At 39.1% G+C, this 23,523-nt stretch overlaps 1 protein-coding gene across 17 annotated transcripts in view; it reads left to right on the forward strand.

The window, feature by feature from the left end:
- DMD (dystrophin) overlaps nucleotides 1–23,523 on the forward strand; it is a 2,147,259-nt gene that overhangs the window by 2,058,991 nt on the left and 64,745 nt on the right. For 12 of the 17 annotated variants that reach the window (XM_081564318.1, XM_081564319.1, XM_081564320.1 and 9 more), the window contains 6 exons: nucleotides 11,515–11,681; nucleotides 13,964–14,075; nucleotides 15,772–15,908; nucleotides 16,617–16,655; nucleotides 20,958–21,023; nucleotides 22,116–22,181. In XM_081564318.1, the coding sequence (XP_081420444.1) occupies nucleotides 11,515–11,681; nucleotides 13,964–14,075; nucleotides 15,772–15,908; nucleotides 16,617–16,655; nucleotides 20,958–21,023; nucleotides 22,116–22,181 (587 nt within the window). The remainder of the gene's footprint in view (nucleotides 1–11,514; nucleotides 11,682–13,963; nucleotides 14,076–15,771; nucleotides 15,909–16,616; nucleotides 16,656–20,957; nucleotides 21,024–22,115; nucleotides 22,182–23,523) is intronic. The other 5 variants (XM_081564332.1, XM_081564335.1, XM_081564327.1 and 2 more) reach the window with 1 other exon arrangement.

A 23,523-nucleotide genomic window follows, 5' to 3' on the forward strand; every position in this document is an offset into this window, starting at 1 on the left:
TCCCTGGAGCCATGGTATTAATTGGTTTATTAGTCAGGTGGAGCGTGGAGCCTTAGGTCAGGACAGTTGTCCTTGAACATGTAAATGAAGAGTGGATAATCACCGTGTGTTAGTGTTTGGGCTTATTTTCTCTTTAAGGGGTGATTCACAGCCCTGATTAATATTTAGCGCAATGACTGCCGGCCTCCAACCTGCTCATTATCTTCAGAACTTTAAAGAAAATACTTGATTTCTACTGACGACAGCAGTTACGGGAAGCCTCTTACTTCTTCTTGTCTCATGAACACAACTGTTGACCTCTCAATCCTGATTTCCAACAAGAAGCATTTCTGTAAACGTGGGGCTTCTTCAACTCATTTTATGGCTGAAAAGTCAGTTGGGTATCTGGGCAAAGCACATGTCTGCCAAGTGTGTGTGTGTGGGTGGGGGACGCGTTAGAACAATGAAGCTACGAGAACAGGGAGGAAGTCAGTTTGGCATTTGGTTTGTGTTTTGTGAGGAAACTAGTCCTAAAGAGCTTTTTACATTTTATAACATTGATCTTAATGCATTCCCTTCCTCCCCTTTCACAGTCATCAGTTTCTTACACACTTGACTTCCTTGCCTACCCCCCTACTCCCAGGAAGGAGTGCTGGTATTTTATTTTGAAAAAAAATTCAAGAACAAAGAAGAGTTGGAAGGATAGTATGATCCACACCCATATGTCCTGTACATCTCTCCACCCTGGTTAGCATTTTTGTCCCATTTACATTTCACTTTTCCCAAGTATGTATGTCTTTGAAGGTACACACAAACACATCTTTCCCCTTTACCATTTAAAGGTAAAAGGCCATCATACCACAAAACATAAACCCCTGAGCACTTCACCATACATCTTTTTTATAAAAAGACTTTCTCCTGCAAAAGTGCAGTACTGTCACTACACACAAATTTAACACTGATTCTGCAAGACCATGTAGCATACAGTCCACATTGAAATGTCCCCATGCCTTCAGAATGTCTATTTCTGGTTGCTTTCTTCTGTGATGCAGTCAAAGTCTTTGTCTGTCATTGGCTGGTCATGTCTGTGTCCTTTCACCTAATCTGAACAATCGCCCAGCATTCTTTGTTTCTTCATTCATAACGTTGACATTTTTGAAGAGTGCAGGCAGCTTTCTTGGAGAAGGTCCCGTATTCTGGAGTCTTCCGGTTGTTTCTTTAGATGAGATTCAGGTTGGTTCTTATTGATAACGCTAAGAATGAATGGTATGGTGGTATCAGTCAGATATTGCTGTTGTAAAAGTATCCTTTTCCCTGTGCAATTAGAAAGTCATTTTGTGATATTTTGAGCACTTCTGAGCATTCTATCCCTCAACAGCTTTTCATTGTATGGTGTGAGCCTCCGTTGATGATCCTTTCCTAATTCAGTGATTACCTTGGTAGTTTTCTAATTCTGCCCTGCTCTCTGCATGTGTTAGCTGGTTTTCTTCTGTCAAGAAGAGCTGCACTTTTTCCCTCTAATTTTCTGAGTGTCTCTGAGGACATCCATGGTAATTGTGCATGTACAAAGAATGGCACTGCTCCCAACTGAGTTGCCTTTGGGTACCATATTAACCATGATGTTGCTGAAAACACAAACACGTTGAATTGACCATCCTTTCCCCCCATAACAGTGTAAGCTAAGCATATATCTGATAAATACATTTCCACATCAGCCAATTCTTTCATGGGACCACATCATATAACATGACTTATGTGCTAATAAGAATTGAGAAACCCATAGGCTTTTCTGTTTCTTTTTTTCCTTTTCACTACCTCAATTTACTTTAACCTGTACCTGACAGTCCGTGCAGCTCATATAGGTCATAACATCTAACAGTAGAAGGAAGGATTGTTGTTGTTCGCTCAGTAAGTTGTGTCTGACTCTTTGTGACCCCGTGGACTGTAGCCCACCAGGCTCCTCTGTCCATAGGATTTTCCGGGAAAGAATACTAGAGCGGGTTGCCATTTTCTTCTCCAGGGGATCTTCTCTACCCGGGGATCAAACCTGAGTCTCCTGCATTGCATTGGCGGCGAGTTCTTTAACACTGAGCCACCTGGGAAACCCCAGAAGGAAAGATTGTCATCGTTGTTCAGTCACTCAGTCATGTCCAATTCTTTGCCACCCCATGGACTGCAGCACGCCAGGCTTCCCTGTCCTTCACCATCTCCTGGAGCTTGCTCAGACTCATGTCTATTGAGTCAGTGGTGCCGTCCAACCATCTCATCCTCTGTCATCCCCTTCTCCTCCTGCCCTCAATCTTTCCCAGCATCAGGGTCTTTTCTAATGAGTCAGCTCTTTGCATCAGGTGGCCAAAGTATTGGAGCTTCAGCTTCAGCATCAGTCCTTCCAATGAATATTGGGAAGGAAAGATACATAATGCCAAAAAGAAGGAGGGACAGGAAACGATCAGAAGAGATAAGAGCATGCATTTATCTCAGTGTCTTTTGAGTATTCACTTGTACCTTCATGTGGCTCTCAGTAGACCGGCACAAAATTCAGTTCATAGTCTGGTGCTTGGGCATTGTCTCACGTTGTCCGTATTTAGATATCAGAGCCTCTCACACTCTCGGACAAGTTGAAGTTTCAAAAGATTTTGGAGATCAGCCTGTATGTTCCCTTCAGATATCACTTCCGTCCACCCATGTAAAGACTCCTTTAAGCATACATATTTCAGTCTGAAAATAATAGATAATCTTGAGCTGTGTCCTTAACCTCTTTGAGCCTTTTTTCATCTGTAACATCAAGCAAAACAGATGACCTCAAGAGTTGCTTATCCCTGGATTGCTTTGATTATATGCTAAATGCTGTAAATGGAAAAAGCAGGAAGGGATATGGGTTACGGTGTATATTTCAAAGCTTGGTCATTATCAGCTAAGTCTTACCTGATCTTCTGGATAACAGTTCTTGTAACAGAGATGCAAAATAGAGAGAACAGTCTTATATGTGTAGTGTGTGGCCTTTCACATGAGAGCAACTGTTCTCTGAATAGAAGTAGCCTAGACTAAGAACAAAAAGTGACAAAACATCATGTGACGCCTCATATAAATGATCTCTGGTGGCCCTACACTTGAGTTTCCTCAGCAACCCGAATGTAAAACACAAGGATCTTATGTCTAAGAAGATCAAAATGCCACCTTCCTTCTGTTTTATTTGTTACATGCAGGTTTCATTTAGTTTTATGGCAGATTTTTTTTTTTTAGTGTTCGTTTGATTTTCATAAAAATTGGGATCGTTTGGAAGGAGCATCATTAATATTCTTTACAACTTGTTCTTGTTCCTCCTTTTATGTTCGTTGCTAGTGCAGACTTCTCTCTTATGTAAAATATTCCACTGATGCCCTTGGTAGATTTAGAGGTTGTTAAAGAAATCGTAATAACAGCTCAGGGAACAGTCAGGAACTGCCTGTCCTATACCGTGTGACCCTGGCTAGCTGTTCTCCTTGTAGTTCTAAATCTTTGTGTACAGACTATAATTCACAAACCAGTTGTGATCAATTTAAATTCAGCAAATCTTTTCTAACACTAGGGCTTTTTGCAATCAGGGCCAGAAAAGTTGGGTTGTCAGCTATTAATGCTATAACCTATTAACAACGGCAGTGATATTGAAATGGCTATTTGAAAGGGAACATTTTACTAGTGAAAACAGATGAAAATGGCCTGGGAGGACAGATTAACCTTTTTGAAATATCTGTGGTTTGTCCCCAGTATTTTCTATAAATTTACCTTATTCTTTCAATAAGAATGTTTGGAAATTCTATTCATGCATATGAATGCATGCAATATTTATATGTTTAGTTATTTTTTTTAAATGGACAGGAACTCTACTGAGTAAATGAAAGCACACACACACACTTGTACTAGCTGACTGCTTTAACCTTGCTTGAGTTAATTATTTGCCATGAATAAATAGATTTCTGTTACTTGTCATGAGATGCATTACGTGGAGTTTCTATTTGAAAAGCACCCTGATTTCAAATCAGGGTCTACAATTTTAACGTGTCCCCTTGTGACTTCTGGTTTGGGCTTCTTGAAATTTACTAGTCCTTTTTCTTCCCTCGCTCTGTAATAGGTAAATATATATGTTTAGATGAAAAATTTTTAAATTGAGGTATAATCGACAAATACCCTGGTATAAGTCTAATGCACAACCTTAAAAAAATTTTAATTGCAGTATAATTGACATAAAACATTTGGCAGTTTAATGTACAATATGTTGATTTGACACATATATTGCAACATGAGTACCACCGTAGTGTTAGCTAACACCTCTCCCACGTCACATAATTACCACTTCTCTTTTGTGGCAAGAACAATTGAGATCTAGTCTCTTAGCAGCTCTGAGGTTTATAATGCAGTACTGCTGGCTATAATCACTGTGCTATGCATTAGGTCTCTAGAACTTACTTATCTACTAGTCGATAATCTCGTTTCCCCTACCCCCAGTCTCTCATAACCACCATTCTACTCTGTTTGGGGGAGTTAAGCTTTTTTATATTCCACTTAGAAATGATATCATACAGTATTTATCTTTTTCTGTCTAAGTTATCTCACAGAGCATAACGCCCTCAGGGCCCTTCTATATTGTCAAAAATGGCAGGATTTCCATCTTACGGCTGAGTGATATTCTCCTGTATATATGCACACCACGTCTTTTTTTTACCCATGCATCCATTGACAGACACTTAGGTTGTTTACCCGTCTTGGCTGTTGTGAATAATGCTGCAATGAAGATTAGAGGGCAGATATCCCTTCAATATCCTGTTTTCATCTCCGTTGGCTATATACCTAGAAGTGCAATTGCTGGATTGCATGGTTGTTCTATTTTTAATTTTTTGAGGAACCTCCATACTGTTTTCCATAATGGCTAAACCAAATTACATTCCTACCAACAGTGCACAAGTGTTCTCTCTTCTCCAGCCTCACCAATGCCTATCTCTTGTGTTCTTGAAGGTAGCCATTCTAATAGGTATGAAGCAGCATCTCATTTGTCTCTCCACAGTGTTAACCAGCATACCCTTTGTCTCACAGGCAGTAATTGAAGAGGCCTATCATAGCTTCTCGGTATCTGTGTTGCAGAGGAGAGCTGCCTGCCTGTTAGGTGCCCTGTAGCATTTAGTTAATCATAGTGGACCCATATTGGTTTCTTAGTTTTGACACATGAACCATGACAATATAAGCTGTTAACATTGGGACATAGTTTCTCAATCTTAGCACTACTGACACGTTGGCCTGGATGATTCTTTGTATTCTCCAAATCCAGGAACAGACTATGGATTAGCCTTTTGCATGTAGCAGACAAGCCAACAGAGACCATTTACTTTAAAAACTATTTAAAAGAAACTTATTTTGTCTTCTATTTCTTAGACATCCCTTATAAACTTATTGTTTTTTGCTCTTTAAGATGCCTATGCAGTTTTTTTTTTTAATTCTAACCTCATTCAGATATTATAGCCCTTCCTTTTATCACTATTTATTGTGATCACAGTTTAATTCTCACCCATCATTCAATTCACCAAACCTTCATGGAAGGTGTAGAAACATAGTTCCTGTCTCTAAATAACCCGCAACCTAGGAGAGAAACAAAGGCAATTTAGACAAGTATTGTTTCCAGAACAAAAGGTGGTTCCTTTTTATCATCTGAGAACTACTGGGTACAATCTCTTCCATAACATTTGCTTTACTCTATACAAATTTTTTTCAGTTTATTAAGAGCTGACATGGTTTTTCAAAAGCCTGACAGTGGGGATGCCAGTTACCTCCTCTTTAAAATATGATGTGTGTGTTTATGGTAGTTGGGGAGTGGGGCTTATTGAGAAACCTTCTCATCACCTTTCTTCTGTGGCTAGGAACTGGTTCTGTTAGCCTATTGTTGTTGTTCAGTCGCTAAGTTGTGTCCAACTCTTTGCGACCCCATGGACTGCAGCACGCCAGGCTTCCCTATTCTCCACTATCTCCCAGAGTTTGCTGAAACTCATGTCCATTGAGTCAGTGATGCCATGTAACCATCTTGTCCTTTGCCACCCCCTTCTTTTGCCCTCAGTCTTCCCCAGCATCAGGGGCTTTACCATGAGTCAGCTGTTGGCATCAGGTGGCCAAAGTATTGGAGCTTCAGCTTCCAATGAATATACTGGGTTGATTTCCTTTAGAATTGACTGGTTTGACTGTTAGCCTGAGAGAAAAGTAAGTATTCAGGTTGACACTCTGGCAGCTATTTGAAGCCCAGCCCTTTAGTTCCAAAGGGTTTCTGGAAAGCACAACAGGAAAGAAACCAAAAAGATACTCTGAACCGTGGCAAATCCCCCAACTCCCAACTTACCACGTAATGTCCTTTGAAATTATTATATTGCTAATTGCATCCCTTGGCTAGCCATTCACTGTCTTTGTATGTCGTTAAGATGACATTTGTATAAAGCCAGCGTGCGATGCATTGGAAGGCAGAGGCAGTGACTGCAGAGGATTCCTTCCCTCACCTCTGTGCTGTGGGTAGTTGCTGACAGGAGAGAACCAAGAGAGAAGGAACGGAGACCCAAGATCTTGCACACTGTGGCTGTCACACTGGAAGGAGCTATGGTATCCTTGCTTTGTGTGTGTGCGCACCATAAAAGTGGAAAGAGGAGATACTGGCGAAAGCAAAAACAAAACCCAGGGCTGAACGGCCCATTCTGAGTTTTTGTTTAGATGGTTTGACACTGGTGTTTAGGGGCAAGGTCAAGGTCATCCTCAATACGGAGAGAAGCTATGAGGCCTGTATGCGGGTCAGCAGATAATGGCACCTGCAAGGATGACCTCAATCCATTGTCATCATACCTGTCTTTTGACCTCAACAGCTTCTTGACATTTCAGGCTAACCTCTTGTTTTCTAGAGTGATCACAATGTAATTTTAGCTGGGTTTTACTTCTAGTGCTTTTAGCTCTCTATAGACATTTGGCCTGGTTTTGAATTCTTCCTTTCTTTATCTCCAGACAAAAGGAAAGGGAATGTGCCACTAGGATACAGAATTGTTGGTAGTAAAAATGAAAGATCGAAACAGAGTGAAAATGTGAATCCCTGTACCTTGTCTTCAATGCTGTCAGTTGGCACAGGCGAGCAGTTTTGAAGGAGCCCAAATGATGGATCTTGCATCTTAGGAGGAAGAAAGAACCCTGAGAATGTCCCGCCTTTAAGCACAGGAGAATCTGTGGTATTTTGAAAGAGGAGAACATTCTCTAGCTTCCCTTGTTAATTTCCACTAAAGCTTTAACACCTTTCAGCATCAGGAAATGCTTCTGTATGAGTTACAGCCTGAATTCTTCATGCTGCTTAAGCCTGTTTCTTCTTGTTCTGTCCTCGCTGGAGAAATTGAACAGCTGGTCATAGGGCCCTATGCAAGAGCCATTCACATAATTGAAAACTGTTATTTAATCGCCCCTTCAGCCACTATTTCTTGCATATTCTCATGTTTTTTTTTTCCCATGGCTAAATAATCCCAATTCCCTTAAGCTGTTCTCATAGATCTTTCAAGCTCTTTAATTATCGCTGTACCTTTCTGCCAAGCCTTCTCTAAGTTCCGGGTCAGGACTTAGCTTTAGCCACTAGAACTAGACACTGTTCTCAGGTCCCGAGGATAATGCAATGATTGCTTCATGCTGTATGTGTTAGGCCTTTCGTTATACATCACAGACATGGTCAATTTTTTTTTCTCTTTATTTTGGGCACCTACATTTGTTGCTGACTCATGGTCAGATTTTTTTTCTGTCTTCCACAGTAAACAGAAGCTTTCTATTAAAATTATGCTGTCTGTAATAAGCCTGAATTCTTTCTTTGTAGCATGTCATTGAATCTATCATTAAAGAAACTATCCTTTAAACTTCAGTCAGGGAAATATATATAGGTTCAGATTAGGCAACAATAAATTCCATGTTTTACATCAGAATGAATTAGTAATGCTTTTTTCAATTTGCTGTCTTTCTGTGATAGTTTTTGTCCTAGCTCCAGATGGTTATTTTGATAAATTTAGTTTCTGGACCAATGGCGCAAGAGATTGTTATAGGACTTATTGTAACCGGAACTTGCAGTTCTTTTGACACAGTCCCTCATTGTATCTTTATTTACCAGATGAAGAAACACTTAGAGACTAAATAATAATATAACTAGAGGGAGTCACAGTCCACCAACCAGAGAGGGCTGGCTTCTGGCTTTGTGTTGACCAGAAGTGCAGTCTGTACTGATGTGGCCCACCTTTGACCTTGGCCTGTTTAATTTATTCACTAGTGACTTTTGGATGAAGGCAGAACACATATTTTATTTATTTATTTTTAAATATCTGTTTATTATTTATTTATTTGGCTATGATGGGTCTTAGTTGCAGCATGTGGGATCTGTAAAGTTGTGGCATGTGAGATCTAGTTCCCTGACCAGGGAACGAACCTGGGCCCCCTGCATTGGAAGTGTGAAGTCTTAGTCACTGGAGGAACAGGGAAGTCCCCAGAAAACATATATTTAAATGTAAAAATTACAGAGTTGGGGAGAATGACTAACCCATGGGCTGTAAGAGTCAGGATCCTTAAAGATACAGGTGAGCTGATACAATGGGCTAAAACTAACGGGAAAGTCCTTGATGGAAGTGGAAGGAAATACATGCCAAATGAATATCTACAAAACAGAGGAATCACTGGAAACAGCCAAACAGTATTTCTTATCATACTCAACAGTGCATTAATACTTTAGGGGTGTTCACAAGTCTTATAACATAAGAACAATGAGAAATGTCCCAGGATCACTGAATAATTAGTGTGAGAAACTCTGAGGTCAAACAAGGTTTAATGTTTCCTACTGACAACCAACCCAGCTTTTAGTATGTTAACGTGCATTAAGCGACAGATAGAATGTGTGATGTTTCCTTAATTAATTTGACCTTCTCTTCATGAAACATCTTGCTGGGTCATTGATCTTCTGGACACACCGGGAAACACTGACCCAGAGATTTTAGTGGAGTGGAAGCGCTGTGGGAGCCTATAGTACAGAACAAAAGAAAGTCATCCAATTATACTCTCCAGAGAAATGGCAATACCATTCACAGCACATCATATTTTGGAGAACAGAGTTCTAAAGGACAATGGCAAACCATGCCCTGTCATATGAGGAAGAAATAAGAGAAATAGGGATGAAGGGCCATGGACAGACATGACAGCTCTGATAAAATATTGAAAGAGATTTGTGAAGGCTTGAGAACTTCGATGTTTCTGGCACATATGTATATGTGCCAGTGTTCAAATGTCTTTCATTGAAATATTAAAGCAGCCCTACAAGGTAGGTCCTATAAATAGTTCCACTTCACAGCAGAGGAAAATTGAGACACAGAAAGATAAAGTTACTCTCCCAGAGTAACACAATCAGTGGCAACACTGGGATTTGAACTCTTGTGGTTGGTCTCTGGAGCCTCTCCTCCTATTTGCTGTGCTGATGGATTTCAGCTCAATGTGATGAAGCACTTGTGACAAGGGTACCTGTACACAAATGTTCAAGATTGTCCATGGAGGACATTTGCTTCCTCACATGGATGGTTATTATATAGCAGCTATGAGAACACACTGGCATTGGATAAGTTTGGACTTGGTGACTGTCAAAAGTCTTACAGCTCTGTGGTGCCATTCCAAAAGGAGGAATTCATGTCCATGGTCCCTTTCATCGTCAGGTTCTGTAATTCTTTTTTAGCTTTTAAGAAAATGTTCACAAAGTACATTACCTCTGTGATAGTACTCTATCTAGAACAAAATACTCAACAGAACCTTTTTTCAGTAGCTTGAATTTATGTCACTTTGCAGCTAGGAATTCAAGGTTAAACAGCTCATTATAATGTTGCTGAGTTGATAATTGGGGGTTACTCCTGGAGTACTGCCGAAGTGGTGAGTGTTACAAGCCCAATGACCCTACTCTTGTCTGCCTAAAGCGTGAATACCTTCTTTATTAGCACACCACATTCCAAGAGAAGCACCATGAGTTTGCAGTTCATATACTCATTATGTGTATGATCCTAAATATCCCATCATATATTCAGAGTAAATTGATCTCAAAATAGGTAGCACCCTTTGGTTCTTGGAAAAAGCAAATGAAAACCGTCTCTGGAGAAGGCGCTTTCTTAGGGAAGGCCTGCTCAGAGAAATGGCAGTTAGACTGAGAAAGTCTAACATTGATCTAATGGATTCCCGTAAGCAGAGAGAGGGGATGGAGAAGAGGCAGTATTTGTTGAGATCATGACTGAGAAGCTTCCAGAGCTGACTAAAGACTCTAACCCACAGATTCCTGAAGCCTAGTAAATCCTAAAAAGTATTGATAAGATCCTAGAAGTCCAAGACGAGACAGGAGAAGGATAGATGACCTTCAAAGAATCAATAGCCTCACGGCTGACTTGTCAACGGTTAGCAGCAGAGAAAGTGAAATAAAAGTGAAATAATATTTCAGTGTGCTAAAACAAAATCAAAATAAATGAAACACCCCTTTCAATCTAAAAATCATTGCCCAATGAGGATAACTATCAAGAATATGGATAAAAGAGACTTTCAGGCAAACAAAAGCTGAGAAATTCACCATCAACAGACACTTACTAAAGGAAATACACTGCCAACAGAACTGATCCCAGATGGGAGATCTGAGATGAAGGAAGCAATGGAAAACAAACCCCCTAAAAGTGGTTAATATATGGATCAATCTAACAATATAAAAACATCAAACATGATCTTGTAGGGTTAAAAAATGTAGTTAAATGCATGACTATGTAACATACCAATCAAATGATGGATAAATATATTTTGAATTTTCTAAAATCATTGGACTCACTGGGAGGCACAGTATTTATTAGTCTCTGAAAGACAGAAAACTAGAGACAGAGAAACAACAGGTCGCCATGAAAAGAGCACTAGAGCAGGAGGTTTCAATGCTAGAATCACTCCTGCTACCAGGGAGCTGTCTGGCCTTTGAAAAGCCATTTCTCTCATCTACATCTCAGTTTTTTTTGTCTGTAAAATGAAGCTTTGGGACCAGATGAATTGTAAAGCCTCTTCATTACGATTGTAAGAAACACTGAGAGACAGATTCACTGGAGGGGAAAGAAAAAAAAAAGGATCAATCGTTCCTTGAGGTTTCTTTTTTCTCTGTCTCTCTTTTGAAATTTTATCAATAAACACTTCCTTTTTACTTATGGCTAAGTTTTATATATCTCTTCCCAAACTGGAATGAGATATAGTCTCTCCCAGGTGTATATTGTACTTTACTTTTTGCATTTGTTTGCTTTGCTTTCTTGTCATCTAGTAACCAGAGTCACGGCAGTTTCCCAGACTGCCATGTGGCAGAGGGCTCTTGTGAATGTTGGGGGGAAATTTGCAGAATCAGGCTGTGAAAAGTGGGCCTCACTGCACCACTTTGGCTCTTTATTTGATGCATCACCGAAAATGACATACGCCTCCTTTACTTTCTTATCATCTCTCCTTGCACTCTCTGGCCTCCTGTCTCTGCAGGCTAACAATAAGCCTGAGATTGAAGCGGCGCTCTTCCTCGATTGGATGAGACTAGAACCCCAGTCCATGGTGTGGCTGCCCGTCCTGCACAGAGTGGCTGCCGCGGAGACTGCCAAGCATCAGGCCAAGTGTAACATCTGCAAGGAGTGTCCGATCATCGGCTTCAGGTAGGCAGAAGCCCCCCAATGTCATTTTTGTCGTATCATTTCTCACCCTTGTGTGACTTGATCTGTTACCCCCCCCCATGCCAGTTGCTATTAGTGCGTTGTTACCCGCCGTGCCAGTTGCTGTTAGTCTGTTCCTCTCCATGGTGGGAGAGGAGGGGACCAGGCTGGAGCCTGAGCACTGGGTTCTGTTGGTGAATCTGCTTCATGAGACAGGTGGCCCTCTCCTCTTTCCCTCTTTAGCTCTGCGGAGCCATGTTCTTCATCGATCAGGATGGACTCCCTGTCTCCACCAAGATTTTCTTCCATCAAGTATACACAGATTAACTGTACCTCCTCTTTCCTGGAACCAAGACATTTTGATCATCTCTTTTTTTTTTCCCCATGCTCTTTTCTGTTTATAGAAACTCTCCCAGAATCAGTTATAAAACTAAGGAATGATTCTATTTTGGGAGACTCGTCATGGTAGCTCAGTCTCTTAATCACTCGACACCACTTTTATTGCCCTAAAGTAACCAGAATTGTTTAGAGCAGCCTAGAACGTACTTCTTGATCTGTGAATCCGATTAGGCTCTTTTCATAGTCTCCTAATGAACTTCTGAGGGAATATAAAGTGTGCAAGTAAATGAAAGATTCACAAAGCCACTAAAAAAAGAAAATGTTCCTTATAAATTTAAAAGTGCAAGAAGTAGGAAACATTGTAGGTTATTATTATTCTGACTTTCTTAAAATGTCCCAGAAAACACTTGGCTTTTAAATCTTCAGTCTTGTTGACCTGTCTGGGGAGACAGGGTATTTTTAAATGAATGAATCTTCATGAACAGTAATCCCAAACACAAATTCTGAAATGGTGGTGTATTTAAACATCTGGATCAACATCGAGGTTGCCATAGCGATGAATAAGCCGTCAAGTTGTAAACTAGCTGTAGCATCCTCTGCCTGTTCAGGATCCACTTAGCAGCTAAGTAAATACTCGTCACTGGTTATGCTGAGACTTGTCTCATTACTTTGTTTCTAATAATTACATTGTACCATTTGTGCACCTTTTATTCACTGTGCTCCTTCCATACTTCATGCTGTGTACAAAGAGGTTTTACAGAGACCTTCAGAAGTTTCTAAAGCCTAGACAGACAGCATTGAGTAGGCAGTGCTAGCGAAGGACACCTTCTTTCCTTCCTGGTTTCTAGGGGTAAGAGGGATGCCTTGGGGCAGCGGGGAGGGGGAGCTCCAGAGGACTGCATTGCATTTCTTACCTTTCTTTTCTTAGCTTCCTTCACTGGTAGGATCTGTAGACAAAGCAGAGGGTGGATTTTATAAAATGCAAAAGGAGAATGCTTTGGAGGGTCTAAGAGAGCATTTTGACTTTCAGTTCTTTTGCCCTTATGAAAGTAAATTATTTTAGGAATTAGCACTTCTCTTTCCTCCTTTTCCCCATTCTCAGAAGATGACTAGGAGCTAAAAACAGTAGCCTTTTCCCCACATTCCCATATGTGACATGAGGAATATGTTTATTTGAATTGGCTCAGAGTCTTATCTGGAAAAGCACAAGGCAGGGAGAGTATGAAACCAAGAATACAGTATTCTGAGAATGGGGGGAAGTGTAACGTGTAGTACTTCCAGATTATGAATCCTTTCATCTCACCCAAATTGTGTCTTTTCTTGGGGTTTCCGTTTTCATGTGGGGGTAAGGTGATGAGGGATTTCTGAAGAGAGACAGATAAAAGAGGTTATCCAGGTAACTCTGAAAATGAATCATGTCCGTCAATCAGAAAATGCAATTAAAGTAAGATTTGTTTTAATTGAGACTTCTTGCTGAATTTTCTTTTGTCTTATGAAATCGCTTTATCTATATAATTTTTTAAAAAATAATTCCCTCAGGAAATGTTGGTGCCCTTTTGACGCGTGGGGGACGGGCCTGAAATGCATCCATCTGTCCTTTCTGAGAGCTCTTTTAAATTCCACTATTCGGTCTTCAAAAGCCTAGAAGTTTGCCAGTGTCTTCCTACTTAATCTGAAAGAGTTCCCAGTGGAGTTTAAACAAGAGCTGAGTTTTTCTCCCCTCCCTCCAAATGTTTACAGGATGTTTCTGCCAAAATGTTTTGATACTGCAGGTAAAGCACCAGAAAAATCTGGAGGTAGGAATTTAATCACTTACCTGGAGGGATTAATAAACACGGCATTCTGTTTCTAGAATTAAAATAGTGTGGAAGGAGGTTTCTTAAAGGGTATTCTTTGGGAATTTGATCTGAAGAGATACATACGTGTTTGTTTTTGTGCTTTACCAGGTACAGGAGTCTAAAGCACTTTAATTATGACATCTGCCAAAGCTGCTTTTTCTCTGGCCGTGTTGCAAAAGGCCATAAAATGCACTATCCCATGGTGGAATATTGCACTCCGGTAAGTAGATGTGTCCCTGAGCTTGAGTCAGCTCACCTGGGAGAAGTTTCAGTTTTCCACAGTGTTGCACATGATCTGTGATGCTATGATTGCTCGGTTCCCCAGATGTTGCCCAACTCAAGCAGCTCCAAATTGCAGACTCTGGGATTGACCTTATCCCTGGTGCGATGCCTGGCACATGCAGCATATCATAGACACTCCACACACACTGTTGGGTGAAGCAATAGTTTTCTTTTCTGTTTCCGTGGATTGTAGAGAAGACATTTTCACATTTGGTTTCCGCATCCCTAGCTGTTGTGTGTAGAGGTGTTAGGGCCATGGGGCACATTGAGTACGGAGGAGGAGTAATATAGGTTCCCTGATATTCATAATCCACCATTTAAATGAATCTTGCTCATCTTTTGTCTGTTTAATATACTAACACCATTAAATGCTAGGCATTTACCTTTGAAACTACTCTGTATGAGACAGGCATTTTTATCCCCTTTTTAACAGTTGAGGACTCTTGACATTCTGAGGTTAAAAAGTTTGCCCAAGTTTCTATAATTAAGCACTGGAGTCATCTCTTAAGTTATTGTCTTGGGGAAATGTTAAGTAGCCAATAGAACTTTGAAAAATTGCTGCTGACACACATATGGACACCAAGGGGGAAGGTGGTGGTGGTATGAATTGGGAGATTGGGATTGACATATATACATTATTGACACTATGTATAAAACAGATAACTAATGAAAACCTACTGTATAGCACAGGGAACTCTACTCAATGCTCTGGTGACCTAAATGGAAAGAAAATCCAAAAAAGGGGTGATAGATGTATACATATAGCTGATTCACATTGCTGTACAGGAGAAGCTAACACAGCATTGTAAAGCAACTATAGTCCAATAAATATTAATTTAATAAAGAAAGAAAAAAATCACTAGTGAAATGGAAAGGGTGTAGACTTGGTGGACACAGACCTGGGTGTAAATCTCATATTCCTTCAACACTGGCTGCTAGCTATTCAAAGTGCCATCTGTGGGCCAGGAGCTTTGGCATCACCTGGGAGCTTATTAGCAATGCAGAACCTCAAACCTCACCCTGGACTTTCTAAATCAAAAGCGGCATTTTAGCGAGATCTGCAGGTGATTTCCAGCACATCAGAGTTTGAGAATCTCTGCTTTAGAGCTTTTCTCTCTTGCATCTTCAGAGCTATCCTCCCAGTTATTTCATTGTCTTCCTCACTTTGATTCCTTTTGCAAAGGTATTCAATGATGGAGAATGTACCATGCTGTGAATCGAATGGTACTTAGTGGGTAAAATCCGACAGCAACATGGGCGGTTGTTGTTTTACAAATACCATAAAGTGTGGCAAAACTGAAGGTCAACTCTCTGACCTCCAAACATCTACTAATTACCATTTATCGAGCAGCCTGGTAGTTGATAACTTTATTGATTCATCATCACAACTTGTTGAGGCATTCTTGCTTCAGTTTTGTAGATGATTGGAGCTTGGGTAGGTAAATAACTCACCCCCGTTAACCCCATTAGTAAAGGGCAAGTCTGGTGTCAAAGCCCGCTTTGTGTGATGTCAGCCTTTGCTCTCACCTCCTGCTCTTAATTATAAAACAAGTACTTCAAGGCAGAGCACCGAAGCGGTGCTTTCCGTTCAAAACCCCGCCCCAAGTCTGATCTCCTCATGATTTCCGTTTCAGACTACATCGGGAGAAGATGTTCGAGACTTTGCCAAGGTACTAAAAAACAAATTTCGCACCAAAAGGTATTTTGCGAAGCATCCCCGAATGGGCTACCTGCCAGTGCAGACGGTCTTAGAGGGGGACAACATGGAAACGTGAGTAGTGGCCAGAGCTCAGCAGCCTCTTAGTTGACGTATATTTGAGCTCCTCTCACCTGAATACCTTCCTTCACTCCCAAATGCAAACAGTCTCTCCTATTTCTTTCTTTAGATTTACTGTAGCTGTAAAGAGAAAAGCAAGCTGACGTTCAGTCACCAGTTTCTGTGTCAATTGTCCCGTGAACAGTGACCCTTTCAAAAGTTAAACTGTATCTCACAGGGGAAAAAAAACACCATATTCTGGCTCCTAATTACCGTACAAAGGCTTGTAAGAAATACGGGACTGTTTACAAATGAGTGACTCCAAGATTTCATTTTGATTCTCCCCCTTCACAAATCAGTAGGCGTGTGTCTTTTTGTATCTGATTGTGTGGTCGTAGCTAGTCACTTTTTCCTACTTGAAAGAAAATAATGGTCACAGGAAATGTCTTCACAGTAAGTAGGTATGATTCTCTAGATCCAAATGATGATCTTGTCTTCACCTCTTTTGAACCTTCTCTTCTGTTTTCCATGACTCTGACGGCAGTCGCACCACTGATTTCCTTTTAATTCACCTTTCACCTTTGTCTGGCCGTTGCTTTTCATGGTTCATACTTAATTGGGTTTCATTTATTTTGACCTTTCAGTAATTTTTTTTTTTGGTGTGTGTGTGTGTGGCTGAGTTTGCCTGTGTCTCTCTTCACCACCTCATTTTTTGTTTTGCAGTCCTGTTACTCTGATCAACTTCTGGCCGGTAGACTCTGCGTGAGTACTTGCGCTGAAGGGTGCTGCTATCACAAACACATTCGCTTGCTTGATTTTTTAAAAATTTTTGTTCTGTTTGTTTTAAGGACATTTTAATTTCCCTTCCTTCCTTTCAAATTTTTTCCCCTGCTGAGACTTTGAGGGTGCCCTCTGCCACAGATCAGGAGAGTCAGTGAGGTTTTAGGGTCCCCACCTGGTCAAATGAAAACCAGCAGAAATCCTGGCCTGGAGGTCAAAGTAACATCAAAGAAATTGTTGGGTTGTTAGTTCTGTTCCTGGCAGACATGTTTATATGCTCTTTCCTTGTAAGCAGGGAAGAGCCTTCTGATTACATAATAAGATTCTGTAGTCATATTTCTAGAGATTGAGTGCTTTAGGACCTTCAAAAGGATGATGCTTTATTCTTTAGGGCCTGTTATAAGTGGAGCATTAAAAGCCAGCGAAGTTTGTTTCATGGTATGATGTTGAGTATGGTTGAATAATTTCAGTGAGGCATGTGGCCTTTTTATCAGGTAATGCCATGCTATTTGACTAATCTTTATATATATATATATGTGTGTGTATATGTATATATATATATATATATATATGAGTTTCTCAGTTTTGACCTACACTCACTTTGCTCTATTCTCCAAGCTAAATACCCAGCTCATAAACGTACATTTACACTGGAAGGAAGGTGTACTGTAGTCTTTGTTATTACTATTGGTGTGTCTTATTAATAATACTAATACTTGATATTAATAAATAATTGATTGACTTATCTCAGCGTTTAAAATGTCATTAGAAAACTCTATACAGTCTGTGATTTATATATCAGCAAAGTGCATTGTTTTTAAAGTTACAGTGTGTGGGGGGGGTTTATAACAAAATTTTGGTATTTCACAATGTACTTTATTAAAATATTTATTTAAAGTCAGACAGTTCTATTATATATAAGAGGGAAATGACTAATTTGGAGAGTGGACTTATATAAGAATTCAGTTTATCTTTATTAGGTCTTTGTTATTCCACCATGTAATTAAATTTAAAGTAGGTCCTTTTTAAAAAATCCTGTTGTGATAAGTGCAAACTATTAATTGAAGTTTATTTGAAGTCTTTATTGGCCTAAAGGAAGTGTGAGGCTTTCCTTTCTTCTTTAAAGCCACATTATTGTGCCCTTTAATTTTGAGATATGGTTACTATACTTGATTTCTTTACTAATTATGCTTAAACAACTTGGGGAGTTATTTAGATTCAGCTATGTTCCTTGCTATTGGTAATTATTTTCCCTATCCCAGGTAGTCTATATGTTTACAGAAGGTAAAACCTTTCATAAATAAAGAACTTTAAAAAAATAATATACTGAAATTCTCAGCTGGATTGGATCCTGATAAGCAAATGGATTTTCTCTGTGTTGGAATAAGTTCTAACCAACTTAAAAATCCAAAAGACAAATAAGCCAGAGGTTAATTTTTTAAAACACATAGACATAGCACAGCATAATAAAGAATAACTAACTAGAGAAGAAGTTTATTGTATCCATAAGCTAACGAGAAGCATTCAGGGAGTCAGTTTAATGTAATTTATTTTAAGTAGAGGGTGTTTGTCTTTCTGAAAACATTCTTTTTCAAAATATATTCTCTAACAACTGAAACCTGCCCCTACGTTGCCTTCCCATAAAAAGTATGCTGGATTATTCAGAAATAGTGGGAAATTCTAATTTTGAAGAAGAAAACAAACCCAGCAGGCTTAAATCCCTGTAATATGTGTAATTTTATTAAAGTCTTTATTCATGGGGTGGTAAATAATTTAGAAAATAATTTGTAAAGCTGTTCTCTTCAGGCAGAAGAGCCAGGTCCTAGACTGCTTTATCTTGCAAGAATTCTATTCGATATTAACAAATCGTATGACAATGACAGCATTTAGTCCATTCAGGATGGATCATAGAATTTGAAAATTTACTGATATACAAATCTTTTTTTCCTCAGGAAAAAAAAACCCTTATTTACCTGGATTTGTCACCTTAGTTGAAAGTAAACCTGACATAAACCTTTTATATTGTTTATCCACAAGTGAGATGGTCAAACAATATTCTTTGAGCTCTTCTGCCTTGAAAATGTGTTAGTGGAGTTGTCACAGATAATGAGAAAATGGTGGTGGAGGGGATGGAATTGACCATTAACAATAACAGGAATAATCCTTCAGGGGATCTATCACTTTATATTTAGGAAGTGAGAAGGGATAACAGTATTCTTACCTTCCCTTGGAAAAGTGCTTAGAAGGCTTTGCATTCTGGACTAAGTGGTTTTATACTTTTACTAATTCTTGGTTTTTAGATGATTCTTCTCTGACAAGTATTCCCTTTTGGCTCGTTTTCTGGTTTCATAAGTACCTCCTTTAGTGTGTGTGTATGTGTGTGTATATATATATATATATATATATTTTTTTTTTTTTTTTAGATTTCTTGGTTTTTATGAGTTCTTGTGCTTAAGCATACTGTGTTAGGTGCTACATACGTTAATAAGAAAAATAACATGGAAATATCCTCAAGGCTAAGAATTAAAGCTTTGCATAAGATATCCTGTTTAAGATTTTATTAAAGTGTTTTGCATTTACATGCTGAGCTTTCTTAGTGCAGTTATGCTCCAAGATCTCATATTTTTTTCTTCTCTACACTACCAAGGTAGCAACTGTTTTCCTTGATGGTGGGCTTTTAGCTTCTAAGAAGTATATAATCGGAAGACTGGTCTGTTCCAGGAGATAGGGCTTATAAACCAGTTAAACCAAGTACTCAGTTATCTTGACCTGCAGTGAATATTTCCAAGCAAACCTTGGCATTTTTCTAATAATGGACTGGTCCAGGGTTCTAACAAATTAGCAGATTATCTCCAAAACTAGAGTGAAGATTTACCAGAAAATCTTTGGATCTGCCTGGTAAATTGGGTTGCCATCCTTTTGTTCCCTTATGACAGTTTTAGCATCTTTGTAGTTGATTCCAAGTTTGAGTCTGGTGACAATTGATGTAGACAACATTGGTTTCATAAATAAGACATTTATCTCTCAGGCAAGATTTCAGTTCCCTGGTTATGTAGTGTGTTATAACCATTTTATAATTATGTGTCTTCTTTAAGAAACACAGATTTCTACTATATTTCCTATGTAAACATAGGTAACTACACGTTTTTCTTTCTTTCTTTTTTTTTTTTTAACTGTAAGAAAAAATATATTCTTCTTAGTGTTCTGACCAAGTCCTTGAATGCTGCTTAGACACTGGACTAAACTAGTCCTTACTGAATAGATCACTGTCGACTTTTGGACTCATGCCTTTACCTAAGGGCATTCTGTGTCAGGAGAGAAATGGAAGAGACATTTTTGTCCTATTCCAGTTAAGACAAAAAAGCACAAGCCCAAACTGGTTTTCAGAACAGATGGATTTTTTCCTAAGGTTAATCTAAAAGATACTATAAAAACTTCAAGGATAATTAATAGATCAGGTATGAAAAGGTGAAAACATGTCAACCCTACCAAAATCTTCTTCTGTGAAGCCAAAAAAGTAGGTTTTTATACCCACAAAGTAAATAGACTATGAATGCTAATCCTCCTCTCATTTTTTGCTCTGTACATTAGCACACAGTATCCCTAATAAGAAATATTCCAGGTACTGTGACATTCTATTGAAGTTAGTAGTTCTTTTTTAAAGCATCACATTATAATTTGGGGGCCTTCAATTTTACTCTACCAAGCAGCAGTACAGTCCCGCTGCTAATGTGATAGATATATTCCTTCTTTACAAAATTGTGCAGACCAAGAGTTCTTGATACATGGAATCTTAGTCACAGACTGCAGTGGCCTCTCCAGAGCTAAAATCATTGACTGCAGATGTATTAGGCAAACGTACAGTTTTCCTTCAATAAGAAGGTAGCTAAAAATGGCACATGTATAAACTGTGTAAAGTTTTAAACCATATACTGCTAGCACAATTTCAGAGCTATAGATGATGAGACATGACAAGATAGGAAGACTGAATGTCATGTAGAGACTGTCTCCTTGACCTTTTCTATCATTAAAACTTGCCAGAGAAGTTTGTGATCCCTCCTTGTGGCTTTTGAGAAAAGCAGAAGGATGACCCATCATCTGTCAAACCTAGATTGTCAATACTTGATGATCTCTCTGAAATATAGAGACAACCAGATGTGTACCTTATTCATAGTTGTAGGCTGAAAGCATTCTAGGCCGTGTATATAACAGAACTGTGGGGTGGGTTTTTTTTTCTCCATTAATGGATGGTATCTGTGACTAATCACATTTTCTGCCTTATAGGCCTGCCTCGTCCCCTCAGCTTTCACACGATGATACTCATTCACGCATTGAACATTATGCTAGCAGGTATGAGACTAGTTGAATGCCAGGCAAATATTAATTGAAGTAACTAACCAAGGAAAGCTAACCTATAATAATTTTAAACAAATCTTTTCTTTTTTCCCCAATCTTGTCTGATTTCTACTAATCACCTTGCCCTCTAACGTGCATGCCGTTCCAACTGCATGTTGTTTTTGAACACCAGTGAGAGCTTCAGTCCAGAACAATCTGCCCTAACCCCGGCCTTTAAACATTTTGTGAGCTTTGTTATGTTCTATATACTGAGCACGTTTAATCAATTGACTTAGAAATCATCTACCCTACTTAGAAATCTGCTAGACCAGACATAAGTATATGAAGAAATGATACTGTGTTATATACAGAATATGAAAGCATTGGCTTTGATTTCTGTGTGTATTTGACAAAATGTGGTGTAAAGAAGAGAATCATTATTTTTCCTAATCCTTGGACGTTTCTGTCTCACGTTCTTTGTGTTCGAGGTAACTTTTATATCTAAGAACTAAATTGCTAATTGTAAAATATGCCTGTTAAGTACATCTGTTAAGAGTTTGGTTAACTTTCAAGTTGTAAAAAAAGACTATTATTGTTTGAGGTGAAGGAGGTTTTTAAAGGTAAAAATTGGTGGCAGAATGTGTAGAGAGCTGACTGAATTATCTTTTATCGGTATTTTAACTGCTGAACGTGTTTATCAACCATGGGATGTATTAACTAGCTATGTATCATTCTGTCATCAGTGGAAAGCTTTAATTGTCTTAAAAAACACATGGGGTAGTGGAAGGTGTGGAGTGTGTTTGTTGTTAAGGAAGCTTGTCCCATGAAAACAGAGGCCTCTTCTCAGCGAAAGGAAGATCAACCTGTGGAGAAAAAAAGAATGGAACTTCTCTTGTAATTTATAACATAAATGTAAAGCTGCTTAACTAGCTGTGGTCCACCGCTCACCTCAAACGGCTAGGCCAACACACACATCCTTTAAATATGAAGGATTCCTCTCTCCTCTTGACATGATTTATCCTTTAGTTTTCAGGAATGTTCGATTAGGTCTTGAATAGAGTCTAAGAAGTCACAGAAGTTTTAATGAGCTTTTACGTTTTTTATCAGGCTAGCAGAAATGGAAAACAGCAGTGGATCTTATCTAAATGATAGCATCTCTCCTAATGAGAGCATGTAAGTATCCTGTCTCTTTTTACAAAATGTTCCTGACCATGAAATTGCTTGGAGGGATTTAGACATAGGGTAGCACAGAAGATAGGAATTAGCATTTATATTCATTGGATCTTTCTGGGAGACACTCATTGGCTTTTTTTTTTCTTTAACTCTTGACATCCCAACACAGAATGAGCTCCTCCAAACTGTGGCACAAATGTTCCCAGACATTTTGCCTTCCCTTCATTCAGTGCTGTACTACCACAAATTGCAGGGTCTCAAACACCGAAACTGTATGAAATGTTTACTCTTTGCCCAAACCTGCGGGATTTTTAAAGGGACTGGATGTTAATTTTTCAAGTGATGGCTAAGTAGTATTTTCTCCATCCATGGGCAGTAGAACTATAATCTTGGAATAGCTGCACTGGTATTCCCATGGGATAGCTAGATGGGCATTTTCCTGTAGAGAACCTAGCTAGCAGTTTTTTTTGCGATTGAGCGTCTTTATGAGCTAAACAAACTGAGGCAGTCTTGTGAAGGGTTTCAGAAGAGGAAGTAAAAATTGAGGTCACGGTTTTGTAGTGGGATGATACGCCAGGCCTGTCCAATTTAAAGAAGGCGAGACAGTGGTAGTCAGAGTGGCAGAGAACACAGCGATGGTAGGGAAACAGAGGCTTCATTAATATTGACCATAAGGAGTATTGAGGAATCCTGCCGTGAACCAAGAGCCTGAGGTGGAGGGAGCAGATTGAGAAGCTTGTACGGAGGACAAACTGATAACTGAATAGACAACTTACACAGATGAAATCTAGTCAAGGTACAATGATGGTGTTAGTTTCCTAAGTTATGGATGTCTCACCATTTTGTCATAGAGAATCTAGGCAAAGGGAAAATGGTAAATTTATCACAAGTACTTGGTGTGGCAACCCACAGTCACAGTCAAATGAGAAACAGCCTGTATAAGGATTCAACTGAAGGAAATAGTACCCAAGGAGCACTTATACATAACTGGTTATTGAAGACATGAGAATAAGTCATCTTCTCTGGTACATAAAGATGATCAAGGTGATAATAGAGTTAACACTCAGCCATTTATAGTTACACTAAACAAAAAAGCCCTTGCCTGCAAATATAACTGTGGTACATTCTCTTTCTGAGCTGTGGGGGAAAGTATTAATAGTATTAATATATAAACTACTTTGACAGAAAGATATGTAAACAAAGAATCAACTAAATGTGAGCAACCTGAACAATTTCGTTCTTTGGATCACTGATTTGAATGTTAGAAGCTGTAGAATATTCACAGTGATTCCAGTTGTATCTATGTAAGAATGATTGCCATTCATTGACTGCCCAAGAGAAC

This window comes from Giraffa tippelskirchi, chromosome X, assembly GCF_054371585.1.
Source record: "Giraffa tippelskirchi isolate mGirTip1 chromosome X, T2T-mGirTip1v1.2.pri, whole genome shotgun sequence".
In the NCBI taxonomy this organism is placed as follows: Eukaryota; Metazoa; Chordata; class Mammalia; order Artiodactyla; family Giraffidae; genus Giraffa; species Giraffa tippelskirchi.